A 26,834-nucleotide genomic window follows, 5' to 3' on the forward strand; every position below is an offset into this window, starting at 1 on the left:
TGTGGTAGCGGCAGGGAGGAGAATCAAAGGAATAACATTATCACTGCTCAAATCATTGTGGAAGGTGCAAGCCTACTACTTTCAGGGGGGCTACCTAGTGACTCCTCAGATCCAAAATTCTTGAAACTGCAGAACATATCTTGTTTATTTTTCACTTTATGCTCACTGCAAGAGGAAAGTAAACTGGACAGAAAAAGTCTGGTCATAAAGGGAAAACAGCACAAAAGCTTTCTATTGATAGATTTGTAGACTATTCTTGAATAAACTCTGCAGCTTACATTGAGAAGAGTGGAGGGCAGATTTTTTCTTCCTGTCCCTCCAAATCTGCCAAGTTAAGGTCATGTACCTTGCAAACCAAAGCAAAAAGCAGAAGCAGTTGGAGATGATGCACCTCCAGACATGAACAAACTTTGGCATAAATAAAATAGCAATAGCTTCTAAAAATGTGGGACAGATTCCAAAGAACTGAGAAGCTAGTTCCATAAGCCCCAAGGGATTTAACATCTGCACATACTACTGTATGATAAACTGCTTTTGAAAGCAAGTTATAAAAACAGGTTATGATTTGGCATGGGATTCAACTGCTTTAAAAAACTAAGCTTAATGTTACACAAACTAGTGCAAATCTAAAGTCACTCTCTGAAACTTGGCTGTTTTTCGGGGGGAGGGGACTACCCCCAAAAGAAAAATAAAGACTTTTTGCTTTGTCATCCTTGAAAATTAAGAGTTACAATAACTTAAGACAATGGGTTTGCAACCTCTTTCCATTACCATCTAAACCAACACTCTCAACTTCATTGATCAGCTGTTCATCAGGCAAGAGATAAAGGTGGTCCACAAGGGTACAGGGCACAAGAAAAGACACATATCCCTGTAGAGAGAAATATATCCATCATTTAATCTTCAAACACCACAATGGCTTGCTATTACTTTAAACTGCATCTTTCCAAGCAAATAAGGATGTTTCCACAAATTAAAAGTGGAAACACCAACCCTCTCCTGCCCACACACACTCTTTCTGGGGAAGAGAAAATGGCTACAGCAAGGATGGGCTCCACTCTGATCCTAAAATTTTGACGGCTCCAGTTAGCATGTAAGAACCTTCTTAAAAAGACAACTGGTCAACTTTTAATAACATTGATAAGTGTTTTATCAATTTTTAAAAAAAAAATGTTCTGAGCTTTTTAAGAGGGTGAAATATTGTCATTCCTTTTCAAGAAAACAGGCAGGATACAAGGTTTGAAAACTGTGATAATAAATTACTAAAATACAAGTTCAATGTAAAGTAAGTACCCTGTGTCTATTTGTATCTTGATATCTTCCACGTTCATTAAAAAATTGAATAGCTCAGTAGATTATAATGTTACAAAAGTGAGTCCAAGGTGCATTAGCCCAGAATATTTTAGGAACATTACCCTCCAGTACTGAGCAGGTACACCTCACTCTGTAAAAGAAACACATACACTTTACCTCTTATGAGCCTGATGCTTACCTTTTTTAGCAGGCACATCATATTAGTGCACTGATTCCACAGAAGTGCAAGGGGGCGAGAGAGTTCTTCTTGGTACTGAAGACAATAAGCATAGAATTTTGACCAGAATTCTATCTGTAGGTGTCTAAATTCTTCATGTGAGAATTCATATTCAGTAACATTGCCCTGGAACTGGTGAAGAGAAGGGAAAAGAGAAGACTAGCTGTTTATTACTGGAAAATGTCATAATTTTAACAATGGCTGATTACTCTTAAAGAAAATGTAGCAACATAGGTATGATGTTTCAGTACAGTTGGCCCTCCGTTTTTGCGGGGGATCCATTCTGAAACACCCCCCCACGAAAATGGAGGCTCGTGCATATTCAAACCTCATAGGCTAAAACGGGGTGCACTCCCATGCATGTGCCATTGGAAATAGCGCAGGACGCCCCTCCACAGATATTTGAGGTTGTGGATCTAAGATCCGCAAGTTACAAAGGTTGACTGTACAAGAAAAGATATCAACATAAGCATAAAAGAAAAGCTATTAACATAAGCAGGATGTCTTAGTATTTATTTATTTCTATCCCGGCTTTCTCCCCGAAGGGACCCAAAGCAGCTCACAATAACAATTCTAAAAACATTGTGCCATAAAACAATTAAAATATCAGCTAAAAACAATATAAAATTACAAACATTAAAATCACAATACCCATCCCATATAAAACCCATCCTATGTCTAGACATTAAAGCCAGTGGGATAATTCTGTCACTACCTCTTTCTCCAGTCCTCTTTTTCAGAAACAAAACAAAACAAAACAACCCAATTACTCGAAGATGCCAGCCACAGATGCTGGCGAAACACCAGGAAGAAAATCTTCTAGAACATGGCCACATAGCTTGAAAAACCCACAAAAAACTATGGATGCCAGCCATGAAAGCCTTAGACTTCCCAATTACTCGAGTTCTTAAATCAAGCACTTTAACTTGTGCTTGGCTAAAAATATCCATTCATGGATGGGATAACAAACCCAGGTCTTTGTCCACTTTGTCATTAATTCTCACTACAGAGTACATCTTTTTCAATAATTATTCCCTAAAATGGTTTAAGACATAGAGTGTCAAACAAGGCACACAACATTTTAAAAGACTTGAGCTCAAGGTTTTTCTGCAATGTTAGACTACAGGCTCTCTACAAATCTATGATATATAATTAGAACTAGGGGAGATGCTGAGATCTGAGGGTGATATTGTTAAGGCTAACCATAAGAGATAACCTGAACTGACTTTCATTAAGGCCAAGTCTAGATACACCTCCTTTCTATACCCCATGGACCTATTTTGTTACATTTTTATCCTTTCTTCTGAAGGATCATATATTTCCCTTCCCATGCCACCACATTTTGTTACCAATAATACTTCTGTGACATTGATTATTAAGAGACATTGCTAGTCCAACATCATATACTGAATTTCATTACTAAGAGCTAAATCTGAAGGTGCATCTCCAGTCTAGAAATAATGCAGTTTGACACCACTTTAAGTATTATAGCTCCATCCTATGGAATCCTGGGATCTGTCATTTTACAAGGCCTTCTTTACCAAAGAGTTCTGATGCCTCACAACACTTCAAATCCCAGGATTCTGTAGGATGGAGCCGTGGCAGTAAAATGATGTCAAACTGCATTATTTCTACTGTGCTGATGCACCCTCAGTCTGCTGCACCAGAGGCTAGCACTATTCTACTTCCTTTGACACAGCATCCATTCATACTACAAACATTCATACAGATACTTTTGTAACATGGGATCAGAAGGATCAGAAAGTGGCTGTAAAACAGATTAGTTCCATCCAAAGCAGCTGCATGCAGTGAAAGGATAAGAACATGTAGTAGACATTGACAGGAAATTCCAGATGTGTTCTAATTTCATTTTGACTCCTTGTCTGATTTCACAGCAATAACAGTCAATTACTTTCTATTTCAACATTGGACACAGGGTTAAAATACCATTATAAAAACCAAAATGCTGATGGCAGTGATACAGTCCTCTAGACCGGACAGGCTACAGAACAAGATCAATTGTCTGGGAGAATTTCTTATGAATTAAGTAGTCAAGAACAAGTTAGATCATCTTGTTGGACAGTAATAAAAGGAGAAAAGAAGGAGAAACCTTACCTCATTTTCCACAGCTATAGTAATTTGTTTTTTCAGCTCCTCCCAGCTTAGGTCTGTGAGTCTCTCAGTTCCTTGGGAAAATATCTAGGAGAAAGTTACAGAAAATTAAACATGTCAGTAATAATTCCATATAGGAGGTGGGTGAGCATGGAATTAAATTACTGTATCCTCCTTAATGGTATATCACAAGAGTTCAGTTTAATTAACTGTTAGAGCACTGATGTCTTCCTAAGTAAATGAATAGTTTACATAAAAAGGCAACCCTTTCTTACCTCTGTTCTGACTATAAACACACAAAATCACTGTGAAGTCCATTAGGTGTGCTACTATTGTGGCCTACAGTATGAACTGTACTCTTTTTCCAGTAGCCTTTCATGGAAAATTGCCTCCTCAGTTTTCAACCTTCTGTATAAGTTTGTCTGAAAATTGATCATATTTGATTTTACTTTCCTCTACCCCTTTTATTTTTCTTCTTCTTAATATCAAAATTCTTTTCCTTACCATTATTCAATTTTCTCCTAGCTATATGAATTATTAACATTTAATAAGTCTTGTTTAGTTCTGCTAGCTGCAGCTGTTCTGATATCTCCTCACTCTCACTGCCAGCCCTGAAACTTTCCATTATTTTTATTTCTTTTGCTTTTCAATATTCATTGTGCCATTTTCCTTACTATAAATAAATTGTGCTTCTCTAAAGTTAAGGTTTGATTTCAATTGTTTCACATGCAAGCCACAATCCAAATATTGAGAATATTATTTTGGGTGTAAATCAAACTGTTAATAAATTCGATTCCTTGAATCAATGGGAATAGGATATGCCAATACTATGGGCCTATTGTAGCTGCGATTAACAACCGGATTTTGGTCTCAATCAATTCTCTAAATCATGAGAACTCCTAAATTTCCAAGCAGTTATACATTTCTTTTCACTGTGTAATGGAATCCACAAACATTCCTATATACAGGTATTATGCAGAAAATGCTGTAAGATGGTGGAGACATGCAATTTAATAAAACTTTGTTACAGCATAAAGCAACAGCAAACTGAACCAATACTGCAGGAAGTTCGTTGTTAACTCAATACCACTATTAATTGGTATAGTTTTGTCTTGTCTAGAGTGCCAGGTCCACCATTTTGTGCCATGCTGGCTTGTTAGCATCAATCTTCATTATTCTGCACAGATCCCAGGACAAATAAGGAACATTCAAGCTCACCTGTAAGGCTCTAAGCAAAGCTGCATTTGTAAACTGGCCAGGCATGAAGATGGCCTCTGTAAAAGTTTCCTGTAAAGGCAGCACGATTTAAAAATATTTAAGCATATATTTGATTCACTGAAAAGCAATTCATTACATTTTAATCCCCTGCAATACTATTAGCCATGGGAGAGCATTTTGTCTTACTGGCCTTTCAACTTGAGCTTTGAAATATTTTCATTATATACAAAATCAGCCATGAAAAATGTTAGAACTCCAGACAAGATCAAAGTGCAAAAATTGATTCAGTGTTCCAACCACTTTGGAAATTCAAAACTCAAACAAGCAAACATAGAGCAGAACAGGCTTATGAAAGGAAATCAATATAGATAGTATAAGAATGAAAACATGTAAGCAAAATACAAGATACACAAATTGTTCTTTACAATGTGTTGCTAATTTACTTGTGCACCTAGACACCTTTGGGTACTGGGAACGAGAGCAGCATCAAGTACATAAAAACAAACTGGAAACAAGAGCTTACATATCAATTATCCAAAGTCTTTCGAATTTCAAACCAGCCAGAACGTTTGATATTCTTTATCTACAGAAATGTTTCATTTTCTTAGATATTACCAGGTGATTCAAAGAGAATGGTGCAAAAATGGTGCAAAACTGTTCTGATTCAGTTTTGCACCATTCTTTCTGAATCACCCTGTATATGAAATGTGTTTTTACACCCTCACTTTTATTTTGCCATTCAAATTCAATGACTGAATACTGACTGTATATAATAACGTATTTGTGCTACATCTCTAAAGGGATTTATCTCCATTATTCAGCAAAAAACTACAATTAAGGAAGATGCTAGACTAATCACTTCAGCTGGTTAATGGTCCCCTTACCCTTGGATCTTGGTCATCTCGAATGTCCACTTCTTCAGCTGGAAGAGGCTGCATAGAAACCTGGTTCCACTGACCTGCAACATTGCTGAAATACAGACCAATTTATTACATTCAAGGGTGGAACAAACAGCTGCAAAGGGGTAGTTTGAAGCTGCCCCTGAGAAAGCCAGATTGGGGCTGCAGCAACCACACACCGCGGCCCCGATCTGCCTTTTTGCTGCCCCAAAAAGAAGCGGTAAAATGTATCTCCTTTTTGTGCTGGCAAAAAGCTGGCTTTTCCACGCTGCTGTGGCATTACGGTGCTCCGGCAGTGTGTGGTGTCTAAACACACACCATGCTGCCGGAGTGCCCAGAAGCCGGCTGCCATGTGGACAGCAGGGTGGCATGAAACCGGCTTCCGGGCATCATGTGAGTCATGTGTATGTCAAGTTTCCAAGCTGGCTGAAAGCTAGCTTTTCATGTCGGTCTGTACTGGCTCACTGTCAGCCCTCCATATCCACGTATTCTTTATCCACAGATTCAACTACCCATTGCTTGAAAATAATCCCCAAAATATATAAATTCAAAAAGAAAACCTTGATTTTGCTATTTTATATCAGGGGCACCATTTTACTACCCCACTGTATATAATGGAACTTGAGCATCCAATGGTTTTATTATCCACAGGATGTCCTGGAACCAAACCTCAGTGGGTACCAAAGACCCACTCTATTACATCCAGATATCGGGAAAGGTTATTTCCAAACAAAGAGCTTTACTTCCATAATGAAAAGCTGTACAGTGGGACCTCAGTAATCGCAAACTTGCCATCTACAGATTCAAGCATCCATAGAAGGCAATCCACCTGTTGTCCCCAATGGCGGCATATGCACACAGCCACACTGCCATTAAGGACAACTCTTGTCTCCAGTGGCAACACATGCATGCAGCCACACTGCTATTAATTACAACAGGACTTCACCTAAATGGCAGGTCGAGGCCCAACTGCACTCACTTGTTGAACCAGAAAGTCCAAGGCAAGTGAAGCGGGATCCTGGCACCGGCCTCAGGCTTCAAGCTGCTGCAGAGCCCCTGAGGGCTGAGCTCGGCCTTGATGTCTGCCTCTTCCTCCTTGGGGGCTGGGTGTGGGGTCCTTTCGGGCAGGCCCAGCTGCCTCTCTTGGGGGGGGGGGGGGGCTGAGCACCATGGCCCTCTGCGTCCTCCCTCCCTCCCTTTGGTCCAGCTGGCTCAGTGCTGCCCCAGCCACCTAAAGCCCACCATGCTGCTTTCACTGCCAGTGGGTGGCAGGGGGCCTCCTCTGCCTCCTTCACCCGAAGTGCCATTATTCCTAATGGCAGCACACCCACAAACATGCACCACCATTGGGGACAAAAGGACTTGAGGTCCCACAAATTTTGGTATCCACAAGAGGTCCAGAATGGATCCCTCACGAATACTGAGTTCTCACTGTATTAACAATCATAATAAATCCCAATCTTCTTTGACACAATTTTCTGACAAATGACATCCCATACCTGAATTATAGAACATTAGACATGTTTCCCGATACATGTGCACTCACATTATCATTGTTCCCTTCAATGTCAAATTTAGTATCTATTGGACATTGGCTTTGGTATAGCTTCCAAAGATATGGCTGAAGTGTGCATGGGAAAAATCAATTGTCCAGTAGATTCCAGAAACAGTCCGGGTGGATGGGGATAGGATATAAAACTTACTGCTCAAAATTGATGTATTTCACAGTAGTCTGATTTTCATCGTCATGCCATAATGCCCAAATCTCAGATGTAGTTAAAGTAAAGTCAACCAGTGTCTCCTAAAAGAAAAAATACCATAATGAATCAATTAGCACATTGAACATAATTCTAAAATTAACTCAAGTGAATAAGTAAAAAAAATACATTGAAAATAAATTTTATAGTGATCTATATAAACCTTTGCAAAATTCTATTGATACTTAGTAAAGCAATACTGGAGGTATATGCTTTGCAGAGAAATACTGAGGGCACATGTAGTTACCAATACATGGAGAGGAGGACTGAATAAGAATATAGGAAGTAGGTACAACTCTCCTCCCACCTTCCAACATCCCATCACATTGCCTGTTCCCACACTAGACGAAGACAGAAGGCAGAGCTCCATTAAACCCAATCAGTGTACCATGACCAACATGAAGAAACCATTTTTATCTAAACTCCCTTTAGATTCATTAATACCAAGTGTTATTGATTCTCACCTGAGAAGTGAACAGTGATGATATGTGATCAAGACTATAGCGGTGACTCTCTGTGCTGACCAGTTGGAATATACAGAACTATCCAAAATATAAAGGTACCTTTGTCAGCATAAATCAAAATGTAACTGATTCTACCATGTTCTGACATTTCAGTTTTCTTATGGCAACATATGGTAATGATTCAGGACAACCCAAACACACTGGTCTTTGAAAATCAAGATGAATAAATGAAATTTAAGGAACATGTTTAAAGAATCATAAGACTGCCTCCATGTTTGTTTTTTAAAAACTAGACAATGAGATCTACAGAATTGTGTGATGAATCGTACTTCTCTGGAACTATGAATGTGAAAATCATTCTTAAAGTACCCCACCAAATTTATTTTATCCTATTTAATATCGATGTACTTCAACTCCCCATTTTTAAAAAGTTTTATTATTATTAAAACTGCCAGTATTTTAAAGCACTCATTTTAAGACAGAATCTTAAAATAAAAGAACTACACACTGTTCTAAACTGCCTGGACTACACACAGCAAATTTAAGGAGGCTTACAAATAATTCTCCCATTCACATGAACTCTAAAACCTACTTGTATTACAATGTGTAACAACAAATTACATTCTACAAATGCAAGGTATCACAGTACCTGTCCTTGTTTGGGTGCATGCAAGTACACACCAATATAAAGCCCCAGAGTCTCAGAATATGCCAGCTGTAATTTGTGCCCAGTTCCAGTAGTATGTCTTAAGTCCTTATTTACAGGCACAAATTCCAACATATCAGCTACCATCAAGCATATTTGATCCTGCCAAGATGTCAGATGAGAAAAACAAAGAAAAAAAATCACTGTGTGAATATTATTACATGGTAATAACTGTGTGAACATTATTACACTATAACTCACTGGACAGTCACTGGATCCTGATGTTACATTCTTATGATACTGTATAGTATGTGCATCTGGCTATCAGACTTTGTCTGTGTAGTTCTATTTACAAGAATGCAATCCCAAGCTTAAGAACAACCTCATATAAGATAGTCTTTAAAAGGCCACACACTGAATGACACTGTCTTTTCCATCTGTCTCCTCTTGGGTTTTTTAATTCCAAATTAGGAAGAATGTATTACAAAAGCATATATTATAGTCTGTCACAAAGACAGAAAAATATGCCCCTTCAGGCTGTTTTTGTTTCCCATGGCCAAAAAAAAAAGAGCCCAGAAGCATGAAATTCCCAGAACAGCAGTGAAGGTCCCTGCACTGTTTAACACTGAAAAATACCACTAACATTTTGTATGTATTATTGTTTATTGTTGGTTTCCTTTTTGGCTTTTTGGGCAGTCCATGTGACTTGTGGGTATTGGGACAGAAAATAACCCCCTACAACTGCTGCAGGTGCCCTCTCCAGGCTCTACTATTTAATCCACATTGAGATGTATCTTTTAAAAAGGCTATCAGTAAACAACACAGCTTGCATATCCAAAGTGGCATGCTGCCAGCAGCTGATTTGGCACAGCAGTCATATGAATAATCATGGCCTAAACTATCTTGCCAGCCCTGAGTATATCAGTGAATCAATGAGATTTGCTTAAATATTGGCTTGGAATTCAGCAATTGGTTCACTCGATTTACTCTAACTGGAATTAGCAACTGGAATTATACACTATTAGATAACACAGTTATGTAAGAGAAATAAAATTTTTACTCACTTTATATGACCACATTCTAAGCTTATGGTCCTGATAGATAGCAAAGAGGAGAGCATCATGTTCACGACAGTGAACACACATACTGACAGGAAGATCTGAAGGACCCTGGTCACCTCTAGAAAAAAAATATCAAACAATTAAATCAATGGCAGAGTATAAAAGCAGATATAAACCAAGGATTTGCTTTATATCTTTCAGTAGATACCTATATTAGCATTATCATACAATTTGAATGAGCACTACAATGACTAACTAGAATGCCACCCTAATTTCAGATCCTAAACTTGTTTCATTCATTATTTATACAGACCAACTACGTATGGAAAATATGTCTAAAATACCTCAAAGACACAGTGCTCTAGGGACGGGACAGTAATGTTAAGTGGAGGTAACAGCTGTCTAAACGAATGCTACTCAAAGTAATTGTTCATGGATCAGTACAAGTCCCCAGCTCATCTATGCCAGTCCCTAGAGAGCTTCCAAGAAAGAAACAGCTATTGCCAGTGGGTACAAATATGGTACTGGCCCCTGATATTTAGGGGAAAAAATAATTGCCGGTCCCTTGCATCAGATGTGCTTGGTAAATACTTCTTCAAAGTTTACAGATTTAAGGGAGTTTTCTAAGTTATTAGGTTTATACTCGGGTGGTAGTACAGAGGCCCCATGTGTTCCCCTGTCTGTTGCTTGTGGACTTCTCACTGAAAATTTTGGCAGCATAATGCTGAAAACAGTCTTTCTTCCCCCACTGAAGAAAGTGAGGGACCTCATGTGCCTTGTTTTCAGGGTGGACTGGACTCAAGGAACTCAGGAAAACACTGGGTACCTTAAAAATAAGGCATGCTGACCCCAAGCATTTTGCTTATTTGGAAAAAAGCAAGAATTTTGCACTGACACCACCACACAAATTTGAAGCAACAAAGCAAAAGTTGCCACGATTAGCAAGTAAATAAGCAAGCACTTACTTACTGTATATACTCATGTATAAGTCTAGAAATTTAGGTAAAAAAATTGACCCCAAAAAGCCTAAGTCGGCTTATCCACAGGCCAATGTAAGTACTGTATCTTAACTCTTATTTAAAAGAAGGAACCATCCCCTGGTGAAAAGCAAGAGTATAATCAGTCCTAGAAGCACTGACCCCCTCTACTCTCTCATCCACCCAACCTTAAGAGTGAGCGCAAAGGTTTATGTCTGCTGGAATTTTGGAAGTTCTTTGGCACTGTTTTGCTTTGCTAAGTTTAGGTCCTTTGTTACTGTATATGCCCCTAGGTTTTACCCTTAACTTATCCAAGGGTCATATCAAAATCTATAATTTTGGCACTCAAATCTGCCCTCGACTTATACATGAGGTCGACTTATAGTGGAGTATATGCGGTATTTAGAAAGTAAATGTGGGAGGAAGTGTGTTGAAGTTGGATTTCACCAAATGCTCATTTAATTGTAACTATGGCACTTGCTGATATCTAGATTTTGACAGATCTAAGTAACTGTTTATAACCTAACTGTGTTTGCCATCAAAATACTAGCCTGATAGCTGTTGGCATCCAACCTGTAAGCAAACGCTGCATAACTGAGCTCTGTTTCAATTCCAAAACTGAAGAAGAAGCCATTCCTAAAAACAAGAAGAGAATTAGTACTGCACTTCTATCTGGCAAGCACATTACTGTTGTTGTTAAACCTGATGAATAATCTTCTGGAGTTATAAAAGATAAGGTCTGTTTCAACTATTAACAGTAGATGCCCAAACCTCATGAACAGACTCTTCTGCCAGCCCGAGGAAATACTATGTGAGACATCCAGTTGTGATATACAGACACAAACAAACACATTTGTTGTTGTGTGTCTTCAAGTAATTTCCAACTTATGGCAACCCTAAGGTGAACCTATCACAGGGTTTTCTGTGGCTGAGAGTTTGTCTCACTCAAGGTCACCCAGTCGGTTTCCATGGTTGAGTGGAGAATCGATGCCTGATCTCCAGAGTCATAGTCTAATGCTCAAACCATTATGCTATGCTGGCTCCACACACATCTATTACTTTATTTAAAAACTAGGATGAAAAAAGCCACATACAAGTGACAAACCAAACAAATCAATCAGTGGCAAAGCAGATACAACTTAAAAGTCTGGGGAGAATGCCAGATGCTCTGGAATGTAAGTATGAAAATGCCAGAGCACCAGCCAAAGCACAAGGCCCAAAAGGAGCCACCTTTGGCCACTGCAGCCCTGATGGTGCAAGGCCATAATGACCATACTGCCTACTTCCAATGCGGGCTGCCACTGCAGCCCCAGGCAAACCACTAACAGGAGTGGATTTCATCTGCTCCTAAAAGGTCAAGCTCTTGCCCTGTAAGTGTGGCCTCAGCACAGCTTCTAGACACAATGGGGGCATGCATCATCTAAACGCCAATCCCCAAAGCAGTTGGAAGCTGCTTTATTTGTCCCGTGTATTTCAGGCACACTTGTACTCAGGAAGGAGGGGGGGCAACAGTACTTTGGGGAGAAGAGTCAAACGGTGATATTCAACATCTTTATAATTGACTTGGTTGACAGAATTAGGGGTATACTTATCAAATTTGCAGATGACACAAAATTAGGAGGAATAGCTAACACCCCAGAGGACAGGATCAAAATTCAAAATGACCTGAATAAACTGGAAATCTGGGCCAAAGCTAACAAAATGATATTCAACACAGAAAAAAGTAAGATACTGCACTTAAGGCAGAAAAATGAAATGCAGAGATATAGGATGGGGGCCACCTGGCTTAAGGAGACTACATGTGAAAGGGATCTAGGAGTCCAAGTAGACCAAAAGTTGAACATGAGTCAACAGTCTGATGAGGCAGCTAAAAAGGCCAATGCAACTTTTGGCTGCATCAATAGAAGTATAGTGTCTAAATCAAGGGAAGTAATAGTGCCACTGTATTCTGCTTTGGTAAGGCCCCACCTGGAATACTGTGCCCAGTTCTGGGCACCACAATTCAAAAAAGATGTTGACAAGCTGGAGCATGCCCAGAGGAGGGCGACTAAAATGTTAAAGGGTCTGGAAACCATGCCCTATGAGAAACGACTTAGGGAGCTGGGGGTGGTTAACCTGGAGAAGAGAAGGTTAAGAGGTGATATGATAGCCCTGTTTAAATACTTGAAGGGATGTCATATTGAGGAGGCAGCAAGCTTGTTTTCTGCTGCTCCAGAGAATAGGACCCAGCATAATGGATGCAAGGAAAAGAGATTGCACCTCAACATTAGGAGGAACATCTTGACAGTAAGGGTTGTTAGATAGTGGAACATACTCCCTCAGAGTGTAGTGGAGTTTCCCTTCTTGGAGGTCTTTAAGCAGAGGCTGGATGTCCATCTGCCAGGTATGCTTTGATTGAGAGCTCCTGCAAGGCAGGGGTTGGACTGGATGGCCCTTGTGGTCTCTTCCAACTCAACATTTCTGATATTTAACCTAACTGGTACAAGTAGAATAGGACAGACACCTACCTTACTCACTATTTTAATTGGATAAGAGCTAGTGTACACCTCAGTTGTTAGTTATTTTGATTAGCCAACTACCCTATATACTCGTCTATAAGTCTAAAAAAATTATGCCCAAAAATTGACTCCAAAATCCCAAGTCAACTTATTTATGGGTCACTATGGAAATGTGATAGCAGCTCTTTCTCCTCCTTTTCCTTCCTCCTCCTTCTCCTCTTACCCTCCCATCACCCTGCCACCACTCACCCTCCTTTTCTTCCTCCTCCTCTTCTTTGCTCTTCTTAACCCTGCCACCTCCATCTTTCTCCTCCTCTTCGCTCTTCCTTTTCCTCCTCCCCCCTCCTCCTCTTACCCCCTCCATCACCCTGCCACCACTCTTCCTCCCTTTCCTTCCTCTTCTTTCCCCTCTTCTCCTCTCTTCCTTGTCCTCCTCCTCTCTCTCTGCCCACCCCAGGTGGCCTTGCCATCTACAGATGCTCAAATCCATGGATGGTAAGTCCGTGGATACGGAGGGTGGACTTTAATGACATGAATGGTATCTTACATGTAACATAATAATCAAGCTAAGAGCTCAGACACTGCTATGTTTATTATTCTCCCTAAGGAGAATGTATAAGTTTATTTATATATAAATGCATATAATAAATAGCCTAAAAGGAATACCAAAAGAGCCTATTCATTTCCATATAAATACCCTGAAATTTCTAGAATTTAAGAACGCTTAACTGAAGTGTTGATGTTGACTCAACCTGTCTTGTTTAACAATTTGTGAGTTGGGCACTGAAGTGACCAGAAGCTAGTAAAGGGACCCCAGACAGAATTTAGAATTAGCTGATAAGCAGCAATGACCTTCAATACTCAGTCTAAGAGACAGGGGTGGGGAACCATGCATGTTTCAACACAAACACTATTTCAGTTCTGCATATGTTATATTTTGGACCTTTGCATACATTAGAAAATACTGTTTTCCCTAGTATAAATTCTGTTTCAATGTATAGTCTGATATTTCTAACTGAATAATAAAGCAATATGAAACAAAGTATCTAAATCATCTTATAGTCTTACCATGAATATCATAAGGTGGAAGGTTAAGAACAAAAATACCACCAGATGCAGATGGCAGAGCAAAGAGTGCTCCACCATCACTGGTAAGCCAAGCTGATGAAGCAAAGGAATAAGCAGACAGTCCAGGTACTGTGGGGATCACACAGTAGTTCAAAGGATCTCTAAGATGAATTTTTCCAATATCTGTGAAAACAGACTGTATGTGACTTTCTGTTATCAGCTCCTATAAGAGAAAAAAAATCAAATAATTCAATTAACAAGAAAACTTACATTTTAAGAGCAAAAATTATGTAGTCACTTGGGCCTGTTACAGACTGCCAAAATAAAGCTGCTTCGGGTCTCTTTGGAGGTATGCTATTTAAATGATGCCTGGTTCCTAAGAGTCCGGAGGTCATACCAAAGCCACACTCCATTCCTAAGCACTGGAGTGCAGCTTTTGGTGCAGCTTCCGGATTCTTAGGATGCATGCATCATTTAAATAGCATACCTCCAAAGAGACCCGAAGCAGCTTTATTTTGGCAGTCTGTAACAGGCCTTAGTATTTTCTTTTGACTAATATAATAGGTTTTTAAAAAGTAGGGCTAAATGAGATTACATAAAATCAGTGTTTTAAAGTTCTGTCATGGGAAATGTTCATCTACTGCTATTTTATCTATTCCAACAGCAGCTCTAAGGACTCTCAGAGGTTTTCTGATCAGTTGCCCTCCAAATCCCTCTGCTGTATGAAAAGCATGTAGTCTCCCACTAATACATGGCTGTCCTTCTTATTGCTGAAACTTAGCAAGAATATTACTAAATCAATTAACTGCACAATCTGTTTCCACTGTGCTTTATTAAAATTATTCTCAGGAAATATTTCAACATGAACAAGAAACAACAGAAAAGAACAGATTGTTGACCTGTAACTGTGGTTCTTCCATTGGTCATCTAAAAACTCACACAAACATCTGTGTGATTGAGAGACCACAAAAATGAAGAACAGGTTGCTAACCTGTAACTGTTTCTTTGACTGGTCTTTTATGAATTCACACAAATGGCTGTATAAGTCACAGACCACAGAGACTTGTCTTTTCTTTAGATATAAATAAAAAATGAAAAAAAATTATTTGATATTTTTATGAAAAATTGCACCTAGCTAAACATTTCACATAATGATGAGAGATTCATGAAAGCTGACTGCAAATCTTAGCAACCCTATCCAGCACAGCCAATGTCAAGAAAAGCTAAGAGGGGGAGAGACAGCATGATTCCCACCCATTTCAAATAATCCTCCAAACTATGGAGTTAAAATTAGCCAACTATGGGTAATGGTTGTCTTCTAATTCTGAAGGAGACACCATAGTTTAAAGTAAATCTGAGGACAAGCATTAATGATAGTTGCCAGCTCTGACATCTATCAGAGCTACAGCATAAGACAATATTGACTTTTCCACATTTTGTTGTATTACAAACCGGAACTAAAATTAATTTGATATTGTTATCACTTGTTGTAGACATGATACTTAATCCTACAAGGTCATTTTTATTGCTACACAAAAGTTAAGTCAACTAATAATAATTAATAATTTGTTTTATTTATATACCGCTATTCCAAAGATCATAGCGGTGAACAGCAAGTAAGCTAATTAGCAAGTAAGCTAATTTGCCCCCAACAGTCTGGGTACTCATTTTAGCGACCTCGGAAGGATGCAAGCCTGAGTCGAGCTTGGGCCCTTTTGCTGGTCTTGAACTCGCAACCTTGTGGTTTTGAGTAAATGGCTGCAGTACAGGCATTTAACCACTGTGCCACCAGGGCAACTTCCACTTGCTGGCTGCAAAAGTATCCCCCCTTCCAGCCAATATTTGGTAGAAGTTACTCTGGCAGCAATTACAGCTGTGAGCCTTCTTGGGTAAGTCTCTTATCAACTGTGTGTGTCTGAATCCTGCAGTTTTTGCCCATCCTTCTTAGCAAAATGAATCCAGTTCTGCAAAGTTAAATCCATTTCAATTCCTGGTTGTAACACAACCAAATATGGAAATTTTGAAGAATAAGTACTTCTGCAAGGCATTGAGAAGCAGAAGAAAGTCAAACCTATTTCTGATTCCCCAAATCATAGTCTGACGTTTCATTTAATTAACACATTCCATTTTAGACCGAATGATAGTTTTGCCTCTGTTTTTAATTAAAATCTTGCAAAAGTATGAAAAAATTAAAATATAGGTCCTGGAATAAATTACTTACACTCCTGTACATTCGAGCAGGATGTGGTAGCATCAGCCTGTGCACTGTTTGATTGGTTAAAATCAAGATAACAACATGATTCTGGGTTTCAAAGATATGCACTCCTCCAGGTAAGAGGCTACAGTTCTGAAATTTGAGCTGAATAGCATTGTTCAAAAGGTTTATATCAAGGGATTCCTCCATTAATTCTAGGGTCCCACCTGAAGTAGCCCTGCAAAAGGAAAACAAGTAAGTTCCAACAGCTGTCATAAATGCAGAAATTACAACCTAACTCAATGTTAGTATTAATGGAGATACGGCTGCAGCACAGACAGCTTCAGGAACTAGACTTGAATGGTGCTTTGATTCACATCTAAGCCTGAAGACTGTGTGCAAACAAGTGTGCAACTCCGCTGCATAACTGGCAATAGAAAAACAAGTAGGAAAAGGCAACTGCACATTCCAATATTTGGAAGCCCATCAGGAGTTGTACCCTTGAAGGACTCTTTAAATGCTGTACCCCTTACTTACTAAGCTAGACACAGGAAAAGTAAAAATGAACCCACTTCCCCAAGTCCTGCAATGTATCTCTCCACCACTCTCATCGCCTTGATCCAGAAAGGAGAACAGACAGAAGGTCATCCCAACAACTCATGAGTTATTGGTGCAGTCCTTAAAAGAACCCTGAGTACAGCACTACATACAAGCTTCTACTTTGCTTGTGTTAGATTTAGAATCAGAGCAAGCCCGGCATAGTAGAGTTTTGGGCTACCACACTAGAGACCAAGCATGGCCCTGACACCCACTGGGTGACTGCGGGCAAGGCACATTCTGTCAGCCTCTGAAGAAGGCAATGGAAAACCTCCTCTGAACACATTTTGCCAAGAAAATCCCATGATAGGTTCACTTTAGGATTGTCGTAAGTCGGAAACGACTTGAAGGCACACAACACACAGCATTGGAACTACTATGATGAACAAACTGACCACAAGAAAACGTCTGGTTCAGCTCAGTACCCAACTTTGTTCTACTGACTTCTAGACAGGTCCTTCTAAGAAAAGTAGCAAACTGCTGTACAACAATTTCCAAAGCTAACTTTCAAAGGATTATTCAGGCAAGTGCTAGTTTCTCCTGGCCAGTCTCATGGCAGCATCATTTTATTCTGTCAGATTTCCCCCCAGAATCCATTATCCACAAGCTTGCTATCACAAGCAAAGTAAACGCTAAATGGCCACAAACTCTGGAACCGAGAATGTGAGACATGTAATATTTGAGACTCAATTTGCAGACAGAGGGGGCTAATATCAATATGAAGAGAACATGAATTATTTGAATTATAATGTAAACTGGGAATGAATGCAGCAGAAACACTGGGATATATACTCATTTATAAATCAACCTCATATATGTCAAGGTCAACTTTTGGGAGCAAAAGTATGGATTTTGGTATGCCCCATGGATAAGTCGGGGGTCAAAGTTCCAGTGGCAGTGGGGCTGCGGACAAGCTGCAGGGCGATCACTCGCCCTGCCTAGCCTCTCTGCAGCAGGGCTGAGCGAATGCTCCGCCCAGCCTCTCCAAAGCCAGACTCCTTCCCAGGGGAAGAAGCCTGGCTTTGGAGAGGCTTCTGGGGGCGCGATCGCCGAGCCCAGCCTCTCCAAAGCCAGACTCCTTCCCGGGGGAAGAAGCCTGGCTTTGGAAAGGCTTCTGGGGGCACGATCACCGAGCCCAGCCTCTCCAAAGCCAGACTCCTTCCTGGGGGAAAAAGCCTGGCTCCTGAGAGGCTTCTGAGTGCGCAATCGCCCTTCATAGCCTCTCCCCAGCCGGGCTGTCCCTTGCGGAGGCAGCCCGGCTGGGGTGAAGGTCGGGTCAATTACCCATAGACCTGTGTATAAGTTGATTCAAGTTTTTTGGGTCAATCTTTTAACCTAATTTTTTCGATTTATACACGAGTATATACGGTAAGAGGAATTAACTGAGGCATCATATGAGAATATCAGTTGGGAAATTATGCCTCCCGTAACAAAAAACTCTGAAGATGGATGAGCAGCTTCCCTGTCATGAGTCTTGCACCATATCACAATTGCCTAGTTCACATTTCTGAGATGTGGACATGTTTGTCAGCCCTTGTTCCTTCACATCACTCCATTTGCTAACGCCATTTTCTTCTTATATACCATCCTGGCATTACCTCAAGCGATCTCCCACTGAGCCTTCAAATTTCACTTATAAATCGCCTGCCAACGACTTAAATATATCTGACATTGTAACATATTCACTGCTCTATAACTCAGCAATTGCCATCCTGCTGGTTAGTCCCAACAATAAATCCATTCAATCAGTAGTTTACTGGTCAGTCAACATGTAGATAAGGCCCACTGATTCAATTCTAGTCAGCATTAATAACAGGATTTAGGCTAGTAGTGGTTAATATCTTTCATTATAGTGATACAGTAACTTCACTCTGGCTCATATCCAAACTTTACGTAAACTATCCAACATGCTGAACTTGTTTGGGAGATAGGACAGCTCCTTTAAAATTCAAACTAAGACCTTTAGCAGAGTTATCGTCACATATGGCTATGGCAACCATTAGCTACCACTGCTTTAACTGCAACTTCAATGTCTATTTGAATACCATATATGATTACTGTCACTGGGTGTTCAAATTAGCCTTCACAGATCTAAATGCACCTCTCACCTATGTCTCCTCATATATATTTGTTTTCATTCAGTGAGAAATAGACCAAAACAACAACAAAAAGGAGCATCTAGCTAAAGCACATCAGGTTTATTTAGATGGCACCTTCACATCTAGACAACACTTCTGCAATCTTATTTGTGAAAAATTAAGCATGACTTGGTCATCTTTATGAAACAAACATAGAAACTAACGGGAACAGACAACAGAAATACTACAGGGAAGGCATGGATGAAGCAGACTACTATCTTACAGCCTGCCAGGATGTTTATGTTCACAATGGATTATGAACAAAACCAACAAAACCAACAGTTTTGTTCATAATCCATTGTGTTAGTAACAAAACTGTCACTGTACTTCCTGTATAATTTTGCTCTAACTACAATCAATATCCAACCCACCATGCATTTTCTCTGTATGTCTATATATACATTTATTGTTGCTGTTGTTGTTATGTGCCTTCAAGTCGTTTCTGACTTATGGCGACCCTATCACGAGGTTTGCTTGGCAAGATTTGTTCGGAGGAAGTTTGCCATTGCCGTCTCCTGAGGCTGACAGCATGTGACTTGGTGAAGGGGTTTCATGGCAGAGCCAGGAATTAAACCCTGTTCTCCAGAGTCGTAGTCCAACACTCACACCACGATGTCATCACTATTGCTCTCCTATAATACATAATAATTCTCAAATATATACTTAACACTTATACTCCATTCCTCCATGGAAGCAGACTGCAATACACAAAATCATATGCAATAATAAATCTGGTAGCACTGAAAGTCTTCTATGACTCTTTGCTTTTCTGCTCCCACAGCCTAATACAGCAGCCCCTCTGAAGATTTCCTAACCTAGTACAACCTTCACATTGGACTGGGGGTTGACATCTGGGACAAGGACTACATCTGCACTGTAGAACTAATGCAGTTTGGCACCGCTTTATCTACCATGGCTCAATGCTATGGAATGTTGGGGTCTGTAGTTCTGTGAGGTATGTAGCTTTCTCTCTCAGAGAGTTCTGGTACCACTACAAATCCCAGCATACTACAGCTTTGAGTTTTGGAAGTTAAAAGTGAATCACAGAACTGGAAGAAACCCCAGGAACCATTCAGTACAACCCCCTGCCATACAGGTACACAGAATGAAAGCACTCTTGACAGTTGGCCATGCAGCCTCTGTTTAAAAATCTCCAAAGGAGGCTCCATAACACTCTGAGGCAGCATGCACCACTGCTGAACAGCTCTTACTATATAGCACTGTCAACCTGCTTTATTTCTGCAGTGTATCAGCACTCCTTTGGTCCACTCACCAGTGAATGAAACGGTTCCTGGTCACTGACCCCAGCTGCGCATTCTCCTGGTACCAGTATCCTCCGGCGCTGTCGGTGTACCGGGTGGCTGTAGGAGATGAGCCACCACCTGCAGCAGACAGACAAGGGAGGCAAGTCAGTTAATGCTCATGACACAAAGATTGCTATTATTAACATATTTATTTGTATCCCACTATTCCCCCACAATTGGGACACAAAGAAGCCTACAAGTGAAAAAAAAATACAATTAAAAGCATACCAAAGCGGGCATTAAAACAGAACTAAATTAGCATAGTCAGCCCTCTGTACCCACAGATTCAACCATCCATGTCTTGAGATTTTATATATATATATATATATATATATACACACACACACACACATATATGTGTGTGTGTGTATATACCAAAAGCAAACTCTGATTTTGTCATTTTATATAAGGAACACCATTTGACTAACCCACTGTATATAATAGGACTCAAACATCCATGGAAAATGTTGGTATCTACGGGGATCCTGGAACCAAAACCCAGCAGATACCAAGGGGCCACTGTAGTATTAAAATACATCACTGATTAAAAAAATGAAATGTAATTTAAAGATTAAAGTGCTTAAAAGTAGTACATATTAAAACAGTGAAGGGGTATAAATAAATATTATCATCATTATTATTATTACTAAAGACATTAAAATGATATAAATAAAGCTATGTACAGACCCTTAAACCTTCAAACCCAGAACCACAGAGACCAACTTTAGGATTACTATTATTACTGGTGGTGCAGGGTGACCAGAGGCCTTTTTCCTCCCAGGACATGTCCTCCATTTCAACCACCTGTCCAGGAGGAATTCCAAAATGTCCTCCATTTGGAGCCTAATCTACGGTTTACATTTCTAGGGTCCAAAACACATTGCAGAAATAATCCCCCCCCAAAAAAATCTAGGGGTAGCCGTGTTGGCCATATAGCAAATCCAATAACATCCAAACAATGATACTTTTATTGGACTTGCAGGAATAATCCAGTTTGAGACCACTTTAACTGCCTTTGCTCAGTGCTAGGGAATTCTGGGAACTGTAGTGCTTTGTGAGACGTTCTCTGTCAGGGAGCTCTCTGGTGCCACAACAAACTACAATTCCCAGGATCCCCAGGGCAGTTACGGCAATCTCAAACTGGGTTCTTTCTGCAGTGTGTTTTGGATCTTTAAGGATAACCTCCTACCCCGCTCCACTGCAACACGCTGCAGAAATAATCTGAGTTGCCACCATTTTGGCTGCCTTGGCTCAATGCTAGGGGATGCTGGGAACTGTAATTTGTGACACATTGAGCCACAACAAACTACAGCTCCCAGGATCCTCTAGCGCTGAGCCAGGGCAGTTGAAGCGGCCTCAAAGCGGCTTATTTCCACAGTGTGTGTTTTGGACTTTGGAGCGCTGTGAGCGCTGATTTGGCGCCATGTCCTCCTTTCTGGTCCCCTGCGGCGCTGGGGCCGCCTTTGAGAGGCCAGAGGAGGGGCGGCAAGCCTTGAGACCCGGACCCTGGCCCCGGAGGAGGCACCTGGGAGGCTGAAGGCCAGCTCCCTCGCCCTCCGCCGCGTCCCTCGCCCTGCGCCGCTCAGCTCCAGGCAGCCCCTCTCTGGCAGCCCCTCCGCCGCCGCCATTTTGCCTTCCCTTCCCGCGCGCGGCGCCGCGGTGGCTCACGGGAAAAAAGGGAGGCGGGAAGGAGTAAAGGGGCCGCCCCTGCCTAGCAGCCAGGGTCAGAAAGGACCCGTATGTATGACGTCAACAATGGCCTTCTTCGGGGCACTGCCTTTCGAATGCAAAGGGCGCGCGGCGACCGTTGGAGAAGAAGAAACGAAGCCTGGCCCCGCCCCCTTTGCTTTCGAAAGGCAGTATCCTCCCAGTTGTCATTTACATACGGGTCTTTCTGACCCTGGCTGCTAAGCAGGGGCGGCCCTGGATAGTACTTAGGTGGGAGACCACCTAGGAAACACCGAATGTTCACATAACGTCATATAATATGATGTCATATAACCGTAAATGAGGAAAAGGCACCTCAAAAAAATGAAGGACGTTCAGTAAAAAAAATAAAGTGGAGGACGACTCTTAGAAATATAACTTCATGCTTCTTAGTTCTGCTCAAAATGGAGGACATTATGACGTTCCTCCCGGACAGGAGGCTGAAATGGAGGACATCCCAAAATGAAAGCTAAAAACGCTAATAGAAATATTGGCCTGTTACAGACTGCCAAAATAAAGCTGCTTCGGGTCTCTTTGGAGGTATGCTATTTAAATGATGCATGGTCCTAAGAATCCGGAAGCTGCACCAAAAGCTGCACTCCGGTGCTTAGGAATGGAGCGTGGCTTTGGTGCGACCTCCGGACTCTTAGGACCCAAGGACCCATGCATCATTTAAATAGCATACTTCCAAAGAGACACAAAGCAGCTTTATTTTGGCAGTCTGTAACAGGCCATAAATTCATCCTTCTTAGGCCTGGTCAAAATGGGGGACATTATGACATTCTTCGCGGACAGGAAACTGACATGTATGACATCTGGTCACGCTGCAGAGGAAGGCACTGGCAACAGTGTTGAACCAGGACTCTGGAGAGAAAGTTCAAATCCCCGCTCAGCAGTGGAAACCCCCTGGACCATGCCAATCATGATCTGTTCAGAATGCACAGGGAAGCCATTAACTAAATGGACACCCTGAGGCCTTGCCATTCAGCCACAGAATAATACACAGGTCAACATATAAATCACTTCCTCTCAAATAACAGTATCTATACATCCCACTCTCTTCCATGCCAGCATTCTCTGAAGATGCCAGCCACAGATGCTGGTGAAACGCCAGGAATACATGCTTCCAGAACACAGCCACATAATCCGGGGGGGGGGGGGGGGGGAGGGACACACAACAATTCTGCCATCATAGTTGCATCTGACAATACAAACATTCCTCCCTGCAATAACAACAATAATAACAACAACAAAACACTAAAAAAAATCCCGCTCCTTCCTTGTCAAGGGGAAATGGGGAATGGAGCACTCTCCTAGTACTGGGACATGTCAACAACAGGGAGATGAAACAATCCCTGGGAGTCCTGCTGAAGCTGGTTGGCCGAATGTGCCCCACAAGTAAGAGAGTGCTGCAGAGGTGATTGACTGTGCCTGGGAACCCCTTTAGTTCGAATGGTGCCAAGCTGAAAAGGTGGGGTTTGGGGATCACATTTGGTCATTAACAACCATAAACGTCAATCCCCAACAATTACAAGACGGTAACTCCAGATTGTGACCTCCAAACTACTGAACAGTGTGCCAGCCTGCTCCTCACAATTACAATGTTTCCTATATATATATATATATATATATAGTATGAAAAATAAAAATAAAGAAATAAAGAGAAGGGTGTATTTTTATTTCCATGAATGAGATAATACAACTGGAGGGGGGGGGAACACTCCTCTCTGGAAGCATGCTCAAAAACCTTGTTCAAGTGTGTTATGCACTTGCTGTTGTCACTGTCTGCATGTCAAGGATCACTTTCTTAGGAGGAGAAAGTGAAAACTGCACAACTGGGAATGATGGGAAACCAGGGCAGTATTACAGCTTGAGTGCCCCTTATCTGAAATGCTTGGGACCAGAAGTATTTGGGACTTTTTGCATATACATAATAAGATATATTAGAAATGGGGCAAATGAGATATTGAGGGCACAATTTCAGTCAGTTCTAATGGGGGGATAAAATAGGAGGTATCTAAAGAAACCAGAATGGATGTCTAAAGGATTTTCAACTGAGCTGAGATCCAAAAGGGACATGTACAAGAAATGGAAAAATGGGGAAAGCACCAAAGAAGTATTCAAATAGCCAGCTCCTCCTGTAGCGCTGGGAGAAAGTCAAAAAAGCTAAAGCGCACAAGAAGCTCAGGTTTGCTAGAGGGGTTAAAAGCAATAAAAAGGGCTTTTTTTTTTGGGGGGGGGGTGTTATGTCCATAGCAAAAGGAAGAACAAGGATAAGGTAGGACCACTGTGTGGCAATGGAGAAATGCTAACAAGGAAGAGAGAAAAGGTAGAACTGCTCAACACCTTCTCTGACTCAGTTTCTGAAAAGGAGAACAGGGCTAAGCCTGGGGGAAATGGAGCAGATGATGCAGCGGGGAAAATGCAGCACAAAAGAAGTAAAGAGGTAATACAGGAATAACTGGCTACTCTAAAAAAATTTTTTCAAAGTCTCCAGGTCCAAACGAACTACAGTACATCCAAATGTATTAAAAGAACGGGCAGAAGTAATCTCAGAATCATTGTCACTCTCTTGAGAATTCCTGGAGAACAGAAGAAGTTCCAGCAGACTGGAAGAGAGCAAATGTTGTCATGTCATGCCAGAGTAATCGTATCTCTTTTTTTGATAGTCAAGCTTGATAGATGAAGGAAATACAGTGGATGTAGCTTGATTTCAATAGGGCCTTTGACAAGGTCCGCCATGATATTCTTGCAAATAGCTAGTAAATGTGGGCTAGACAATGTGACTGGGTCTGCAATTGATTGACTGACCGACCTCAAAGGTGCTCACCAGTGCCCCCCCCCCTTCATCTTGGAAAAAAGTGACCAGTGGGATGTTACAGAATTCTTTATCATTGACTTGGATGAAAGAATGATACATGCTTACTTATCAAATTTGCAGATGACACCAAATTAGGAGGAGTGGCTAATACCCCAGAGGAGAGGATCAAAATTCAAAATGAATTTAATAGATTAGAAAGCTGGGCCAAAGCTAACAAAATGAATTTAATTAGGGTTAAAAGTAGGATACTACATTTGGCCAGTAAAAATTAAATACACATATACAGAATGGGTGATACCTGGCTTGACAGCAATACATGTGAAAGGAATCTACGAGTCTTAATGGACCAAAGAGTGAACATGAGTCAGCACTGAGATGTGGCAGCTAAGGACACCAATGCAATTCTAGGCTGCATCAATAGGAGTATAGTGTCTAGATCAAGGGACCTAGACCTCACCTGGAATAGCCCAGTTCTGGTCACCATTTTCAAGAAGCACATTGACAATCTGGAGCTTGTCCAGAGGAAGGCAATCTAGACACTACACTCCTATTGATGTCACCTAGGATCATATTGCCGTTTATAGGTGCTGCATCACACTGTTGAATCATGTTCAGCTTGTGATCTACTAATACTCTTAGATCCCTTTTGCATGTACAGTAGGGCCTTTGTTATCCACTGGGGGTTGGTTCCTGGATCTCCGGTGGATACCAAAATCTGTGGACGCTCAAGTCCCATTAAATACAATGGCATTGTAAAATGGTGTCTCTTATATAAAATGGCAAAATCAATATTTGTGTTTGGAATGTGCACCTTTTTCAAAAAATATTTTCTAGCTGTGGATGCTTGAATCCATGGATACAGAGGGCTAACTGTACTGTTGTTATTATTATTATTATTATTATTATTAACCTTTATTTATGAAGCACTGTAAATTTACACAGCGCTGTACATACAATCTTTTTAGTTAGACGGTTCCCTGTCCTCGGGCTTACAATCTAAAAAGACATGACACAGAAGGAGAAGGGAGTGGTGGCGGGCCAGATATCACCCATCCTATATCTGAGCCTTTCATCCAGAGATGTTGTGGTGCTACAGAGTGAAACCTCTCGTTCTTTCTCTTTCTGTGTCTCAAAAACAGTCCTTGGGTCACCAAAAAGTATTTATGTGAGCAGTGTGCTGTATAAGAGGAAGATGTGGTGCCTTAGTGGTTAAGACGCCAATTTTGATGATCAGAAGGTCAGAAGGTTGGCAGTTCAAGGCCTAAGTACTGCTTGATGGGGTGAGCTCCCATCACTAGTCCCAGCTCCTGCCCACCTAGCAGTTCGAAAGTATGTAAAAGCGCAAGTAGAGAAATAGGTACCACTTTGGTATGAAGGTAACAGTGTTCTGTGCAGTCATGCTGGCCACATGACAACTGGAGTTGTCTTTGGACCATGCTGGCTCTTTGGCTTAGCACCGCCTCCTACAGTTGGTTATGACTAGACATTCTTGTCGAGGGAAACCTTTTACTTTTACCTTTGCAAGGATACCTGGGGCTCTTCTGATCTGTACCACAGTGTCCCACACCTTGGAAGGTTCTGTGGCATGATGATATTTGGCAGGTTCTGTGTCAGATAAGGAAAGAAGATTTGTACCACTATGAATAGATTTGCTCCTTCCTTTTCTGATTGACCTTAGGGCATCTCCATGTCTTTTTTGCGCATAGCATAAGCTTTCATGATTATTACCCACTTTATCAGCTGCACATAGAGTTATTAATAAATTCAAGTGTGTGTGTATAATACACATGTATTGTAGATCGTGCTATCACAGAGAAATCAAATGCAGAAAGTGCTGACAGT

The 26,834-nt window shown here is 41.0% G+C and overlaps 1 protein-coding gene across 2 annotated transcripts in view; it reads right to left on the reverse strand.

The window, feature by feature from the left end:
- Positions 1 to 22,130, reverse strand: part of NUP160 (nucleoporin 160) — a 49,598-nt gene extending 27,468 nt beyond the window's left edge. The window contains exons 1-14 of one of the 2 annotated variants that reach the window (XM_089520526.1): positions 21,990 to 22,130; positions 20,434 to 20,542; positions 16,453 to 16,663; positions 14,232 to 14,454; positions 11,217 to 11,301; positions 9,692 to 9,806; positions 8,631 to 8,789; positions 7,982 to 8,059; positions 7,464 to 7,561; positions 5,746 to 5,830; positions 4,862 to 4,930; positions 3,647 to 3,730; positions 1,493 to 1,663; positions 772 to 871 (exon numbers count right to left, since the gene is read on the reverse strand). In XM_089520526.1, coding sequence (XP_089376652.1) covers positions 772 to 871; positions 1,493 to 1,663; positions 3,647 to 3,730; positions 4,862 to 4,930; positions 5,746 to 5,830; positions 7,464 to 7,561; positions 7,982 to 8,059; positions 8,631 to 8,789; positions 9,692 to 9,806; positions 11,217 to 11,301; positions 14,232 to 14,454; positions 16,453 to 16,663; positions 20,434 to 20,542; positions 21,990 to 22,092 — 1,690 coding nt within the window. In that variant the 5' untranslated portion in view covers positions 22,093 to 22,130. Of the gene's footprint in view, positions 1 to 771; positions 872 to 1,492; positions 1,664 to 3,646; positions 3,731 to 4,861; positions 4,931 to 5,745; positions 5,831 to 7,463; positions 7,562 to 7,981; positions 8,060 to 8,630; positions 8,790 to 9,691; positions 9,807 to 11,216; positions 11,302 to 12,979; positions 13,387 to 14,231; positions 14,455 to 16,452; positions 16,664 to 20,433; positions 20,543 to 21,989 lie in introns of those variants that run through there. The other variant, XM_089520527.1, reaches the window with a different exon arrangement.
- Positions 22,131 to 26,834: the final 4,704 nt, after the last annotated feature.

The sequence above is a fragment of the Sceloporus occidentalis genome, unplaced genomic scaffold (assembly GCF_023333645.1).
Source record: "Sceloporus occidentalis isolate IW3139 unplaced genomic scaffold, rSceOcc1.0.p SCAF_4, whole genome shotgun sequence".
NCBI classification, from domain to species: domain Eukaryota; kingdom Metazoa; phylum Chordata; class Lepidosauria; order Squamata; family Phrynosomatidae; genus Sceloporus; species Sceloporus occidentalis.